The 15,176-nt window shown below is 53.5% G+C and overlaps 1 protein-coding gene across 1 annotated transcript in view; it reads left to right on the top strand.

The window, feature by feature from the left end:
• Cux2 (cut like homeobox 2) overlaps positions 1 to 15,176 on the top strand; it is a 160,537-nt gene that overhangs the window by 115,771 nt on the left and 29,590 nt on the right. The window contains exons 4-5 of the mRNA XM_051161564.1: positions 766 to 844; positions 13,689 to 13,823. Of these exons, the coding sequence (XP_051017521.1) occupies positions 766 to 844; positions 13,689 to 13,823 (214 nt within the window). The remainder of the gene's footprint in view (positions 1 to 765; positions 845 to 13,688; positions 13,824 to 15,176) is intronic.

Here is a 15,176-nt window from a genome sequence, read left to right on the forward strand (position 1 = left end):
GACTGGCAGCCCACACTCTCACTCGCCACAGGAAGTTGGTGCTCAGAGGGATGTGTGTGGCACCGTGGCCCAGCCAGCCAGGGTCCCGGGGATGAGGGCTTGCTGTCGATACCTGCCAGGGGCTGGGCTCAGACAGGGAAGGCCAAGGACTCTATGTTGCCAATGGCCAGCAAGAGCTAGGATCAAGGCTGGATTTCGCTGTCTGAACCAGGAAATGAGAGGGTCAGTGCAACTCCTCACTCCTCATCCCTCAGCACTCTGTTGAGTTGTTCAGGTGGGAAGCACTTATTGAGCACCGTCAGTATACCGGGAACTTTATTCATATAAACTCTATTACTTTCTGGTGTTGGTGAAACTCTTAGTGTCGTCTGCGGACCAACAATTTCACAATATTCACCACCATGTCACACTTCCTCCCAAAACATGTCATGCTTGAACCTAAAACCATTGCCCTTGAGTAAATATTAATAGCCAGTATTATTAATAACCTACCAATTGCTTTTCCCCGTGTTTAGATCTTTTAAGCAGGTTAGGACATGGGTCTTATTATAATTTAGCCACCCCCAACCCCATTTAACTAATGAGGAGACAGGCTGAGGGGGCAGGGATATGTCCAAGTTCACAGAGCCTGGCACAGTGCAGCTGGGCTCTGGGTTCAGATTCCTCAGTGTGGAGGCTTTGACTTGTAACCGCCGTTCCCACCCCCGGCTCCCCCTCCCCCTTTGCACAAAAAGATATCCATGACACTTTCTCTTCTTTCCAAAGGTGGTGGCTCTCAGTAAGAGAGGACAGGAGGCAGAGGCGGCATTCCTGAGTGTTTACAAGCAATTAGTTGAGGCGCCAGGTAAGAAGTACTTGGGCTCCATAATTGAATAATTGCCACTAAGGAGATTATGAGCCACCGGGTGACACAGATACCATGATGGCTTCATGGTGCTGGGGTCTGGGGAAAGGCCTGGTTTCAGGGGGAGGCCAGGCCCTCTGGAAGCTGGGGATGGGGTGGGGGTGGGGGTGGGGAGGGAGGCCCACAGGGGGGAGGAGGGGAGAGAGAGACAGAGAGAGAGAGACTTAGCCAGCCTGGTGTGACATGTCCCCATGTCCCCGTGGCTCCCTTTTTTTCCATTATCCAACTTCCTGCCTTGTGGGTGGGAGGGCGACTCTGGTGTCACCTGGGTCTTCTCATCCATTTCTTGCCCCAGGAGGCCCCTTCCAGGGCCACAGATGGCTCTGCCATCACGGGGCAACAGAGAGATACTCTCACCTTTTCCACAGCCAACCTTGGAATCTTAGTATTGAGGAAAGCCTGGCCCAAAAGACTGAGTACTGGGTGGTTCCCCTCACAGACAGCGTGAGCAAGGCTGAAGTCAGCCCCTTAGCCTGCTCACTGTGGTCAGAGCCTAACCACACACACGGGCGTGCACATACACACGCATAAACACACACATATACGCACAACACACATGCACATATACACACATAAACACACACGTACATGTATACACACAAATACACACATTAACACATACACACACACACACCAGTGTCTGTCACCAGATAAACAGATGTCTGAAGCATGTTCCATCCACGCTGGAATACGAGTGAACCGTGAAAAGGAATGCAGTGCCCATGTCACTATGGCATCACTTGATTCTGATCGAAGGAAGCATCTAGAACAATCATGAGAGACTGCAGGGACCGAGGAGGGCATAGGGTTTGCTCTGGGGAGAATAGTCTAGAACTCCAGGGAGGCAGGGCAGCAGTGCTCTGTAGATGAGCTGAATGCCAGGCCTGGAGGCCAGCAGGAAGGCGCGCAGCCCCTCAGGTGAACACAGGAGCCCTCCGCCATTGGGAGTCAGCCATGTCTGAGGTCTGCATGCAGTGCCAGTCCTTGGTCCGGGTGTGGGTCATGGCTATGTGATCCTTATGAGGGCTGAAAGCACTCATCCCTGCTGCTTTCCCGTTTGTTGGCCCACACCCACCCCTCATACAGCAGATACCCGGGCCAGAAGGTCACCATCCCAATAAACTGCTGTGCAAATCCCAGGAGAGTGCTTGGGGTATCCAGACTCAGGTTGGACATGAGGCTTAAAGTTGGGTTGGAAGATCACACCTGTGACCCCAGCACTCAGAAGGCTGAGGGCAGCCTGGGCTATACAGTGAGACTCTTGTCTCAACATCAGCAAAATAAAATAGCTGGGGAGGTGGCTCGGTGGGTAAAATGCTTGCCAGGCTCCCACCTCTAGCACCATGTAAAGTGGGTGTGGAGGCAAATGCTTGTGATCCCCTGCTGGGGAGGCAGAGCCAGGCTCATGGCTCAGGTGCATGGCTAGGCAGCCTCTAGCCCATTTGAGGAGTTTCAGGATGTGAAAGCTGTCTCAACAAACAAACAAACAAAGTAGCTGTCTCCTGAGGAAGGACACCTAAGGTTGACTGCTGGCCTCCACACGGCACACACATGCATGTGCATCCAGGCAAACGTGCAAGTTCACGCACGCATGTGTGGGCACACACAGGAAAAAAAACAATGCTTCATTCAATTCTTGAAGCCACCGTGGGACCCTCATTTTTCTGGACCCCAGGCTGTTTTAACTCAGTTACGGGCCCAGCCAAGAGCCACTTGAGTCCCCGAGATTGGAGTGGAACCTTCTAGAAAATCCTCACTGCCTCTCACCCCTGTCCCCAATGCCTGTGTTCTCAGAGGTCACAGAGAGCCCCAAAGTGGAGGGTGCTGACTTCACGCCTGCGGCTTCCCAGGTCTCCTCCCCTGAAGGAGGGTGAAGGGCTGGGATGCCACATCCCAGCTGTCACCGAGCTAGAAAACAAGAAGCCTTAACGGATGGAGACACGCCACACAAACAGCCCCTTTAGGGGCACTAATTCATTTTCGAGACATTTAAGAATAACACAGTGTTTTAATGATTTCTTTGGGGAATCGGGAAGACGTATTTTTGTGCTCATTAAATGTTATCCGTAGACACATGAAGCAAATGTCAGAAGTGGAGGTTTGCGGGGCGCGGGCGGCGGGGGGGAGTGGCGCAGGGAGGGGTCTCGGAGCACTCCACCTCTACACAGCCGGTATACACCAACTCTCCGTCGGTCTGTGTCTTGACAGGCAAATTATTTGTCGCAGTTCCCCCCACCCAAGTCCTGATTCAACATTTCCGTCTGAATGAGTGGCTGCTGCCAGCACCAGCCCTTGGCAGGCAGCGAGACGCGAGCTGATTGCTCAGCAACTATTTTGATAAGTGCGCAGTCCGTGTATCTGTAATTACGGAAGAAAACCGTAAATCTTTTGGATATTGTTCGCACAGATGTGGCACGAAGTGAGAAAAAAAAAACCAGTAAAATGTGTTAAAAGCGTAATTAATGTCATTGTTGTGAGGGAAGACTTGATTTAAACCCCTTGGCTTCGGCATGCCGTGTTGACAGCCGATGTCTTCACTACACACAAGCCAAGTCGTGGGGGGACCCGGCCCGGACTCAGTAGGAGAACTTGGGGACCGGTGACTAGAACACAGGAAAAAAGGGGAACAGGAGGAAAAGAGAGAGAGACAGGGAGGCCAGGGGGCCACGTGGACACACTGCTGAGCCCGCTGCAAGACAGGTGAGTGGCCCAAAAGGCTTCTTGGATTTTCTTTGGATTTCTAAAACTTGGGTGTAGGATTTGAGTTCCCTGTGGGTGTCTCCTTGTTCCACAGTGTCTTTTGGGGTGAGTCTGCTTGCAGAGGGGAGAAGGTCACTGCTGCAGCAGCAGACACACAGTCAGGAGTCTGTCCTTGGTGTATTGAGCTGTGCGACCTGAGCCCGGAGCCTCACCCTCTCTGGTCTCTCGGTCTTTAGAAAAGAGGCGGTTGTAGAACCTTCTGGTCGATTGGCATGAGAGTTTGGTGCTCTGTGTATGAAGGCATTTCGAGGACCATCTCATAGCCTGTGCACGTTGGGGTCCAAGGGTTACGGGCATCTGTCATGGATGGGGTTGCTACCTGTCTAGGACCCCAGGAGCTATGTGGGTGACAGCACACCTGAGTCTGTGCGCTAGGGAGCTGCGTGGCCAGGTTTCAGGGGTTTCAATGTGTCTTCCCAGCCCTAAAAAACAAAAGAAGAAAGTAGCTTTTGCTGTACACACCCTCAGCTCAGACAACAGGAAAGTGAAAAGAAAGAGAACTGCAGTTTGTCACCTCATCTTGTCCCCTGTGAACTTCTTCAGAGTGGCGTCTGGTCCTCCGTGTGACCAGCGTCCTCCAGGTCCCCTTCCCCAGCATGGACGTGGTTCCTCGTTGTGAGACTACAGACCCAGCAGCCGTGGCAGTGTGGTTCTGACTCTTAAGCGGTTGTTCCTGGTCCCCTCCCCATGATGCCTATGCGCCAGGGGCTCAGTGCTGCCTTTCGGGGGTTCCTTGGATGAGAAAGAAAAATGTGGGAAGGGAAGTACATTGCATCCTTGCCTTGATCACAGACCCTGTGGTAAGAACAAATGAGATTGTTTCCCCTTGATGGTCTGCCCTTCTCTTCTTTATTTGCTTTTCACAGTGTATTCTCATGCAGTATATTCTGTAAATTGACTATTTGTGTCATTCCTCCATTTGTATCCAGACTTAATTATTATTGATTTGTCGATGCTCTTTGTATATTAGGGACAGGGGCATTGGTACTGGAAGACATGTTTGGCATCTTCTCTCCTAAACTGACTTTTGCTTTGTAACTTTGCTCATAACCTCTCTTATATATGGTACCTAGCAGTCGTTCAGGTGACGATTTCTGTAGAGAGTCCTACTAAATATTTCTTTCTGTATCCTATTTTTAAATATGTTCTCACCTATAGGTTGAAATTGGGCTTTTTGAGTATTCTTGGGATCTTTTAATTCTGAGCCATGTGAAAAATATTTTTGATGGAAGCAGAAGGTAAAATCACTAGTTTTGAGTTTTGTCCCAAATGACTAATTCTAGCGCCATCTAGTGATGGAGCCACCTTCACCTCTGAGGCAAAGGAAGGTTTTAGTATAATTGGGAACAGTGGTGGCCCCTTGCTGCCCCTGCAACCACTACCACCTCCTCCTCTCCCTCCTCCTCTTCCTCCTCCTCGCCCCTCCTCTTCCTTCTTTCTCCCAGCCCCTCCCTCCCTCCCTCCCCCCTTCTCTCCCTCCAATGCCTGTATTTTTAGGATACCATAAGAACACAGAGAAGCACTTCATTTGAGCTCAGATAGAAGATCAAGGTGCTGTCTTGCCGGGACATTTCTGGGGTGCTCTCTGTGTGACAGGCATCATGCCAGCCCCCCACAGTCACAAACTTACAGACTACACACACACTCATACACCCCCTTCAAGGTAGGCTCAGAGAGGTCAAGTCGCTTGCTGGAGGTCACACAGCAGAGAAGCCCTGAGATTTTAAGACTTGTGGTTCCTGATGTCCACCCTCACTGCAGAATTGATTTATAAACCAAAGGATTTTGGGAAAATGGCCATCGGAGATTTGTGCTGTGGAGAGAGGGGGCATCATGGGCTGGACATCCCTGCCAGTCCTTTGGGAGAGCTGGGAGGATGGGAGGTCCTTGCTAAAAATCAGGTGCTCTCACTAGCAGGGCCGTGGCATCTCCCTTATGAACCCCCAGAGTGAGGGAAACAAAGAGCTGCAAGTGTCGGGGAGGGGGGGTGGAAGCAGAAGAAGAGGATTCTGGGCCACAGGGTTGGGCCAGGCCCCACTTGGCCGTTCTGCTTCTCCCTGCATGCCTGGCCCTTCCCACACCTGTCTCCGCTGACATGTGGACAATGGGACCCCATCTCTGTGGGGCGATGGGGCAGCAGAGACCACCCAGCCTGCCGCTTGGCACATACTTGTCTCCTTGCACCCCTCACTCGGCAAATATTGGGCACCTGCCGTTTGCCAGCCTGTCTCCTGCCGCAGGTGTTGAGCGAAATGGACCTCTTCCTGCCGTCCTGGGAGGTTCCACACACTTCACACATGATGGCGTTATGACAGACATGTTACATGGCTGGGAAACCGACTGTCCACCTCCTGAGCTGCTGTCTCCTCTGGCAAGATGACTCTGTTCCCTATTACCTTGAGCAAGACAGAGTCTCAAGTACCACAGCCTGTAGACTGCTCAGCTAACAGTGGCTGCTGTTGCCGCCATTAAATACCCAGTGCCAGGGAGGAGGACCCTCACCCCAGCCCCTCTGAGGCCACTAAGCCAGGCAGCTCAGGCCACCGTGGGGAGAAAGGAGTACAGGCTCACGGCCGCTGTAGAGGAAGGGAGCTGTGCCCATCTGCTAAGGAAAAGTTAGGACTCTGGATTGAAGTCAGCCTGTGCGCCACCCACATGGACACCGCCCGAGCCCAGATGGAAGCAGGCTGCTGCCTGGGTTCCAGCTTGGAGGAGTGCGTGCATACTTCTGCATATATGTTTCCAAGCAGTCTCGTGGCCAGCCTTCTGGCCCCAGCATCCCAAAAAAAAGTCCTCAGTGTGCCACTTTGGGTAGATGATGCAGAGGGAGGGGAGGACCAGACTTGTTTTCTCGTGTCTCCGGCTCCTGCCTCCTCCCATGAGCATCAGATAGTGACCAGATACTAGTCGACACAGGCCAGGCTCTCCAAACACAAGGATGCCACCCAGCCCCTGTCATTAGCCATCCATGCATCGAGAGCAGGCCATGGCCCCAAGCAACCCTACTCCGACTCTCACCTGTCCCCTTCCTCGCCTGTGTCCACCCCGGCCTGTGGTCCCCCTCTTTAGGGGTCCAGTCAGTTTAGCTTATCCACAAGCTCGTTTGTTCATACACTGTGGGGTTGGGGGGTTCCCCACTTCTGCTTTTGAAAAACCTAGGTTGGATTAAAAAGCTCCTGTGTCCCCAGGGCCACTGTCCCACCCCTTCCACAGGAGTTACAGGAGCCACTAGGGAAGGCAATGCCTTCTTCACTCACTGGGTCCCCGGCCTGGTGTCCCAAGAAACTGAACCAGGCAGAGAGGAGTGGAGGGGACACACCTGGGTGCCAGTGGCCTTTCTGAGCCCAGCAACCTCATCTGTAACTGTGGCCTGTGGTCTTACGGACCCATTGAGGCCTTATTACTGGGACAGTAAATTTAGTGGATAGGAGTTGGGTGGGGGGGAGAAATGGCCTCAGGGCTGCCACAGCCCACACACCTTCCTTAGCACTCAGCAGGCCCTGGCAGCGCGTAACAGGAGGAGGAGCCACACCTGGCACTTAGTGCATACTCAAAAGCCACAAGCTTGTGGCTGGTGCTGCAACAGGCAGGGCACCCCACAGCTTTGAAAGGCAGATGTGAAGGCCTGCCTCCCAAGGCTTCCACCTTGCCGGCTTGAGGAAGAGTCGGCTCTGCCTTCCCCGGCTTCAGCCGGTATGGTGAGCAGTTGACTCTGTCCCAGGAACCTCTCCTGTCTGTAGCCATGTCTGTAATTCACTCTTCGGTGAGCCCTGCGGTGGACCCAATATCAGGTTATAATGCCTTCCCCAGAGACTCCAGACAGTGGCCCCTGCAGGCGACTACTTCAGCTCGCTCCCCTCTCCTAGGGCCCAGACAACCCACCTTTATTTCTGGGCCCTGGGGAGGAAGAAGACAACATGGAAACCAGGGAACAATCCCAGATCAAGGGCTCTTCTACTTTCAACCAATCTGTGACCACTACAGTTAGCAGTGAGTTGCTGCACCCCACTCCAGCCCCAGGAAGCCTGTCTGTCTGTCTCCCAGCCTGCCACAGTCACCACCCACAGTGGCTGGGACCAGTACAAATTGCCTCCCATCCAGCCTTCCTCCTTAGGCCACATTACATATTACACGTAGTATGTATGAGGCTGGCCCCTGGGGGGGTCAGTGACAGGAGTGGTGTCACGTGTCACATCCTGAGTTGCCACTGTACTCTGTACAGTCCCCACACTGACCCTCTTCTCTGTGTGCACACCCCTCCCTCTGCCTGTCTTTCAGCTCCAAGTCACCTGAGACCCTCCCACCACCCCACCCCACCCCCGACACACACACACAGGGAGAACTGGGGTAGAAATATGCCCAGAGTTCGAAGATGTGGGTTGTCAACCTGTGGGTTCCAACACCTTTTGGGGGGGTCACATATCAGATATTCACATTACAGTTCATGACAATATCAAAATTGCAGTTAGGAGGTAGCAAGGAAGTAATTTTATGGTTGGGGGTCACCACTCCATGGCCTCAGCATTAGGAAGGTTGAGAACCACTGTGCTAGAGGTTGCAAGTTCAAGGTCAGGGCAAAAGGGTAACCTAGGCTGATCACCAACCCACCCACCCACCCACCCCCACCCATGACCTATGATTCTGCCTCCTGCACAATGCCCAGCTGAGAGTTTTACCCCTGAACCTGAGCAGGTGATGGCCCCTTGCAAGGCAGGTGGATGTGACACAGCCCTGAACACTACCAGTCTCTGCTGGGAGCAGTTTGGCTCTTGTGGCCTTGAAGGAGACTCAGTGGGGGACCCAGGCACTGGCCTCATCCCCCTTGCTCCCCCCAGGTGCTCTGTTGCAGGAGGGGCATATAGCAATCTCACCAGCAGGAGCCATAACAGTGCTGTGCCTGGAACCAAGGCCTGCACTGTCTGGGGCTCTGTGATCTGACTGCTGACCCTGTGTGGTATGTCCCCTTGTTATCCCCAGCTGCCTATGGGGAAACTGAGGCCCAAGGCACCCTAAGCCACTTTCTCTGCCAATGTCATAGCCAGGATTTGACCTTGAGCCTCTTAACCCTGGCCCCTCTTCGTTTCTCTCAGTGTGGCTTTGAACTCTCTGGGAAAAGAGTCACCATGACACCGTTAATGACTCCCTTCCCAGACATGTCAGGTGGCTCGCGCTTTTAATTCCAGCACTTGGAGACAGGGACAGGCAGATCTCTAAGTTCTAGTTCAGCCTGGCTTAAGGGAGTTCCAAGACAGCCCAAGCTATGTAGAGACCCTGACTCAAAAAAAAAAAAAAAAAAAAAACCATCTCCTCAGAGTGTCCCACTCAGTGGGCCTACCCTGTGTGACAGCCTCAATACTGAGTGTGTGCCTGGGACACACTTGTCACAGGAATTTGAACAGAGAGCTCTGTCCCCCAGTCACAGCCCCATGTTTCTGGTGGCATTTAAGAAGCCAGCTTCTCCCTATGGTGCCCCGAGGTAACTGTCCTGATGCAAAGAGACAGACAGTCCTGTGTTCAAATCCCTCCAGTGTTGCTTCTGAGCACCTTAGGTCTTCTCTTCAGTCATTTTCTTGTCCTGGGGACGATGGCAACATGGGGATGAGAAAGTGCATGGCTACACAGGGCTCCTGCCTTAGACTGTGGTCATGGTCTGAGAAGAGCTTTCGGAGCCCTAAGACCCACGTTGCCTACTGACCTTCCTCAAGCCAGGCTGTTGCCATCTTCAAACCTTCGCATCAGATGTGTCAGTCTACAAGATGAGCCTACTCCTGGATGCCCTTGTGCTGGGCACAACCTGCCCACCTGTGCACAGCAGGTCCTGCGCATTCCTCCTGCACCGTGTCACTGTCTCATCCGCCTCCCCCTCTGAGCTAGGCTACCCCACCCTCTCTTCCCTCATGGAGACTCTAGTCCCTTCAACCCACACTGACTCCCTCCCTGCCTTCTAATCCTTTGAGTTGCTCGGTCTGGCAGATACCAGATTCTAGGGCCTGGAGTCTTCTTCATCTCTCAGCTCCCAGGAATCTGGTCCCATAGCTGAAATGTGGGTCAGTCGTCTGAGAGGCGTTGCCCTGTGCTGTCGGCCGTGGGTACTGTAGTGTCTCCATCTTACCTGTGGAGAAACTGAGGCCCGTGCTGAGCAAAGGTTTTGTGCACAGCCTGCTCCCCAAAGGAGGTGAGAGTGGGGTCTGAGCCCGACAGGTTTCCTGGGCAGGGGAGTGCTGGGTGCCTGGCCCCATGTGCTCGCCATTACGCACTGTCCTGCACCCTTCCTGTGTGGCCCTGTCTTCACCCAGCCTTGAAATGAGACCATTGTACCAGTGACTGTTCAGGTTTTCTTCGTCACAGGCTCTGGAAGTGACCGAGCAAGAGGATGACAGGCTCCCTAGAGAGCTCTAGCACCCCCTCCACACCCACCAGCTGGGACACTGGGGACCTCAGCTAGCCTTCCCTGGAGATCCACCTTAGGAGGATACCTCCTCCATTGCCTCACCCTGGGGAGGGTGTGTGTGTGTGTGTAACTGTGCCTCAGTTTCCCCATCTGGGCAATAGAGATACAACATTACTTGCCTCCCATTGTGGCAGTGAAAGGCACAGGCTGGGAGGCCTCCAATAGAGTTTCTGGGGAGGCATAGGGACACCTCCGTGTGACACTCTTCCTCCTTCTCTTGGGGACCACAACACCCACACTGGGTGGAGGAAGTGGCCCAAGGGTCTCTCTCAGCCCTGCTACCAGTTGTCCAGCAGACTTTGGGGGGGGGGGTTCCTGCCATCCCCACCTGTGTATTAGGATGGGGAATAAGTGGCAAATGAAATAACGAGGCATCCTGTCTCCTGGGGGCCCTTCTGGGTGGTCTCTCAGGGGTCCCAGAGTGGCGTTATCTGATGGCAGCATGTGGGGTTACCATCTGCCCCCAGACTTCACGGAGCATCACTATAGGCTGGCTGGCCCCAGCACTCTTGAGCTCCAGGGGCACTTGGCTCTTGGGGTGGCCATGACGGCCAGCGCCTCACCTTGCTCACCTCCCACACTCCTACCCACCAGACTCTAAGCGGCCATATAGTGCCTTGTGGCGATGTGGGGAGGGGCCAGGGCTGTTCCCGCCCTGAGCCATACCACCTCTCCCTTCCCTGTCTTTTATCCGTTTATGTAGGTTGTGCCAAGGATCAAACCCAGAGCCTTGTGCCTGCTAGGCAAGCAGTCTGCCTCGGAGTCACATCCCACCCAGCCTTTTCTTCTTAGCGGGGATCTTATGTAGCCCAGGCTGGCCTTGAACATGTGCCATCACTCCTGGTTTATGGGGCGCCAGGGTTGCAGCCCAGGGCTCCATACACACGAGGCAAGCACTATACCAACCGACCCATATCTCCAGCCTTCCTCTTACTAAGTGGCCCCCGTGGGCTTTGAACTTGCAATCCCCCCAACTGCCAAGTGGCTGAGCTGCCAGGCCTCACTACCAGGCCCTGCTCAATGTCTTCTTTTTGATCTCCCCATTAATGCCTTCTGGGAAGTTAGAACTGCCCACATCCCCTCTGCCTCTCCTGTAGGGAGGGCCAGGGCAGGACACCCAAGCCAGCCAGGAACTCCTCAAGGAGGGCAAAGGGCTGTCCCGGGCCTCTGTGCACAAACAGCAGGTGACAGGAACCTTTTCCTGCCCTGGTGTGGTCCTTTGGCCTGGCCTTCTGGGCCTCTGGGCCTACTTCCCCCGCCCCCATGGCCTCCTCAGCCTGTGCTCTCCCATATTTATCTAATTTCCCTGACCCCTGCAAATGTTCAGTGCCTTTTTTTCCCCCTTCCTTCCTCAAAAACCAGGCCACAATAGAAAGCAATTCCTTGAACTTATTAAAAAATCTAGACTTGTAAATTAATTTGTTCGTGTTGTACAAAGGCAGTGCAGATGGGCTCGTTAGCATGCACACAACAAATAATTAGAGATGAATTTTTAGCCGGCCTGCCTAATGCACTTGCTAGGTTAATTATGTCAATGTATAATTACACCAGCCCGGGGAGGCATAATGGCACACCCTGCTGAGCAGGCCCGGCCTAATGACAGGCATTTGAGGGGGGGCTGGGGGGTGGGGTTGCTGACAGAGGCGAGCCATTGCCAAGTCCCTCACACCTGCTCACCTCAGCCTGTGCATCGTCCAGCCTCCCGCCACCTAAACAAACAGGAGACAGAGTAAAACAAGGGGCCACCTTATTCCAGCCAGACCCGAAGGCACCCCAATGCAGGCATGGCCTGAATCTTCTGCCAGCCAAAAAAAAAAAAAAAAAAAAGTGTCAGGCTAGACTTAGTCGGGTTTCAGCCGGGTTCGGAGAGAGGAGAAAAGCAAGAATGGGTATGATCCCAGCATCCTTTGCTGGCGTCTATCCACTAAGGGATAATGAGATGGACTTACAGAGAGATGAGACGGTTGCGGGACCTATAAAGGGTGCACAGAGTCTGTTCTTGGGTTAGAGGGTGGAGTAAACAGGGAGGCCTCCCTGGAAGAGGTGGCATTTGAGTTTCTGGGAGGGGAGGGGGAGATGTTCTTGTTGGCGCTCCTGCGCAGTCTCTGAAGACTGGGGCATCACGGAGAAGGACTAGTTAGGGTGTCTGTGTGTTCTGAAGTCTTGGGGGCTGCGCTGACCACTTTCTATGTACCTTGTCACACGATCCCCCCGCCTCCTCCCCCACTCCGGTGCTGCCATCTGTGGTGAGGCACAGAGAGGGACAGCTGCTGATCAACGTTGCACAGCAATCCTGAGAATAAAGAGGGCGAGTCAGTGGGAAAGGTGTTCCAGGGAATGAGAGGGAACTGTGGCTTCGGGACCTGTGGTCCAGGGCACATGTGTGGGTGTTGGCTGTAACTGCACGCGCTGGGACCCACCATTATTTGTGAGATCCCATCAGAGACCCTGACCTCAGTGTCTCACCACCTGACTCCCCGAGTCTGTATTTGCATGTGACAATGGGTCGGATCCAAGGCAGCCCCGGGGTGGACACTAAGGACTGTGGGAGCCATTTCTGTGCTGGGATCTGTCCCCCTGCAAGGTGTGTTTCCCTGTGGAATCTCAAGTGTGATGGGTAGGATGGTAAAGCTGGCCAAGGCCTACATCCTGGTGTGGGTTTTCTTCTACTTAATTGGCACATGTCACAGTCCATGGTGTGTCCACTCAGGGGTGAGAACTTCACTGGAAGTAGGAAGTGAGAGGCTCCAGAAGAAGTGGAAGAGCCACAGACCACACGGTCAGTTTGACCACAAGGGATGGAAAAGTGGGAACCAGGTCCCACCCAGGTCGGGGTGTCCTCTCTCAGCTTGGCCCCCACAGCAGTTCTGCAGCCTCTGTCCCTGGGCATATGGTCCACTGGGCATGTGGGACGCCTTTGTGGGTCCAACCATAATGGTAGTCAGTTACATGCCGATTGAGATATTATGCAGGGGTGGGTGAGGGAGGTGTCGGGCCATATCATCACACAATGGGGGCCTGGCAGCAGGCAGGCCATGAGAAGTAGCTGAGAGCTTTACATCCTAACCCACGTGCAGGAGACAGAGAGTAAGACAGGGTCTGGCTACCAGGCGTGGTGGCGCACGCCTTCCCAAACATTTCCACTAGCGGGGCACCAGGCATTTAAACATACGAGCCTATGAGTGCCATTCATGTTCAGACTACCACAGGTGGCATGGCACGTTCTGTTCTTGCAGAGGACACTAGCTACACACCCTCGTAAGGTGCCTCACATCCACCTGTAACTCCCAACTCCAAGGCATCTGACACCTTTGGCCTCTGAAGCCACCTGCTCTCGTGTGTACATGCCTCCCCCCCCCCCCCCACACACACATAATTAAAAGAAATTAAATCTTTAGGTTAAAAAAAAAAAAGAAAGAAAGAGTCGTCTCTGCTTTCTGTAGCCATCAGAGTGACTCCAAGTGGCTCTTACAGACTGTCCCCACCTCCTCCCGCTTTCTGAGGAAGGGTATCTTGACCCCCATGGAGCCTCCCCCCCACACACACACCCTTCCTCCCTTTTTCTTGCCGCAGACTCTGTTCCTTCGTTTGAGGTGGCGCGGCCTCTAGACGACAGACTGCAGCGTCCCAGCTTCGACCCCAGTGGGCAGCGCCTACAAGACGTGCACATCTCGTGGAAGAGGTGCCCAGAGCCACCCAGTGCCCGAGGTACTGATGGTGCCACCGAGGGATGTTGGAACTTCAGTCAACCCTGAGCAGCCTTTGGGTGTGGGGGTGGGGCAGGATCTGGGAGCGATGGTGGGTTATGGTAGCAGGCCTGCTGAGGCTGCATCCTGTCAGAGCAGTGCTAACCACCATGCCTGGGCAACCCAGCACTCGGGAGGCTGAGACCAAAGGACCTTGATCTGAAGACTGGCCCGAGCTACATAGATCCTGTCTCAAAACAATAAAAAAAAAAAAAAAAAAACACTGTAGCCAGGCGGTGTTGGTGCATGCCTTTAATCCCAGTTCTTGAGAAGCAGAGGCAGGCGGATCGCTGTGAGTTCAAGGCCAGCCTGGTCTACAAAGTGAGTTCAGGACAGTCAAGGCTACACAGAGAAACACTGTCTCAAAAAAAACAAAAACAAACAAACAAACAAACAAAAGCTCTATAAACTGACAACATGACCACTCCATAGCATGGTTTTTATGTAGATATGAGGGAGAGAATATCCAGAGACAACTGGAAGAGCCTAGAACACAGAGGGAAAACAGTAGATTGAACGTGGCCATCAGGCTGCACCTGGCCATGAGAGAAGCAGGAACAGAGCTTAGGGAAAGAAAGAGAGGGAGAACGAGGGTGGATGGAAAAGGAGAGAGAGTGAGGGCAGAGGCGGGGGGGGGGGCGGGGGGGCACACACATAGGCTAAATAGCAGGTGATAAGGAGGAGTGGCTGGGGGCAGGAGGCCTGTGAGCTGGGGGAGTTTAGGGTGGGGGATGGGAAGAGCTGAGGATGCCAGCGTGGACTGTGAAATGTGCAACAGTTACTCGCGATACTGCGGGAGCCGGGAGGTCAGCACGCGCTTTGGTACACTGATAGGTACCACAGAGAGCCACTTGTCCCTTCAGCCAGTGATAAGGGACGTGGCTGCTTTTGGTAGACAGGAACCAGCTCCACAAGTTTCTGAGGAATAGTGGCTTTTGTCTAACCCCCAGAATCTGAGGGAAATGGTGTCTCCTTTGGACTTGACACACTCAAGAACACAAACGGATGACATCGTGAGTGTCAGCTGAAAATTGTTAAGGCGGCATATGTCTATTTTAGCACAATAGTAAAAACAATGAAGACGACAGAGGGGCACGGATGTTCAGAAGGGCCGCTGGGTGTGCTGTCTGAGGCTGGAACTTTGGGAGCTTGGTTTGTGTCCTAGTTAGCGTTACAATGGCTGCTGCGATGAAGGCCAGGACCAAAGCAACTTGGAGAAGAAAGGGTTTATTCAGCTTACAAGGGTTTATCCACAACATGGCTCATCACCAAAGGAAGTCAGGACAGGAACTCAAACAGGGCAGGAACCTGGATG

The sequence above is a fragment of the Acomys russatus genome, chromosome 19 (assembly GCF_903995435.1).
Source record: "Acomys russatus chromosome 19, mAcoRus1.1, whole genome shotgun sequence".
Lineage (NCBI taxonomy): Eukaryota > Metazoa > Chordata > Mammalia > Rodentia > Muridae > Acomys > Acomys russatus.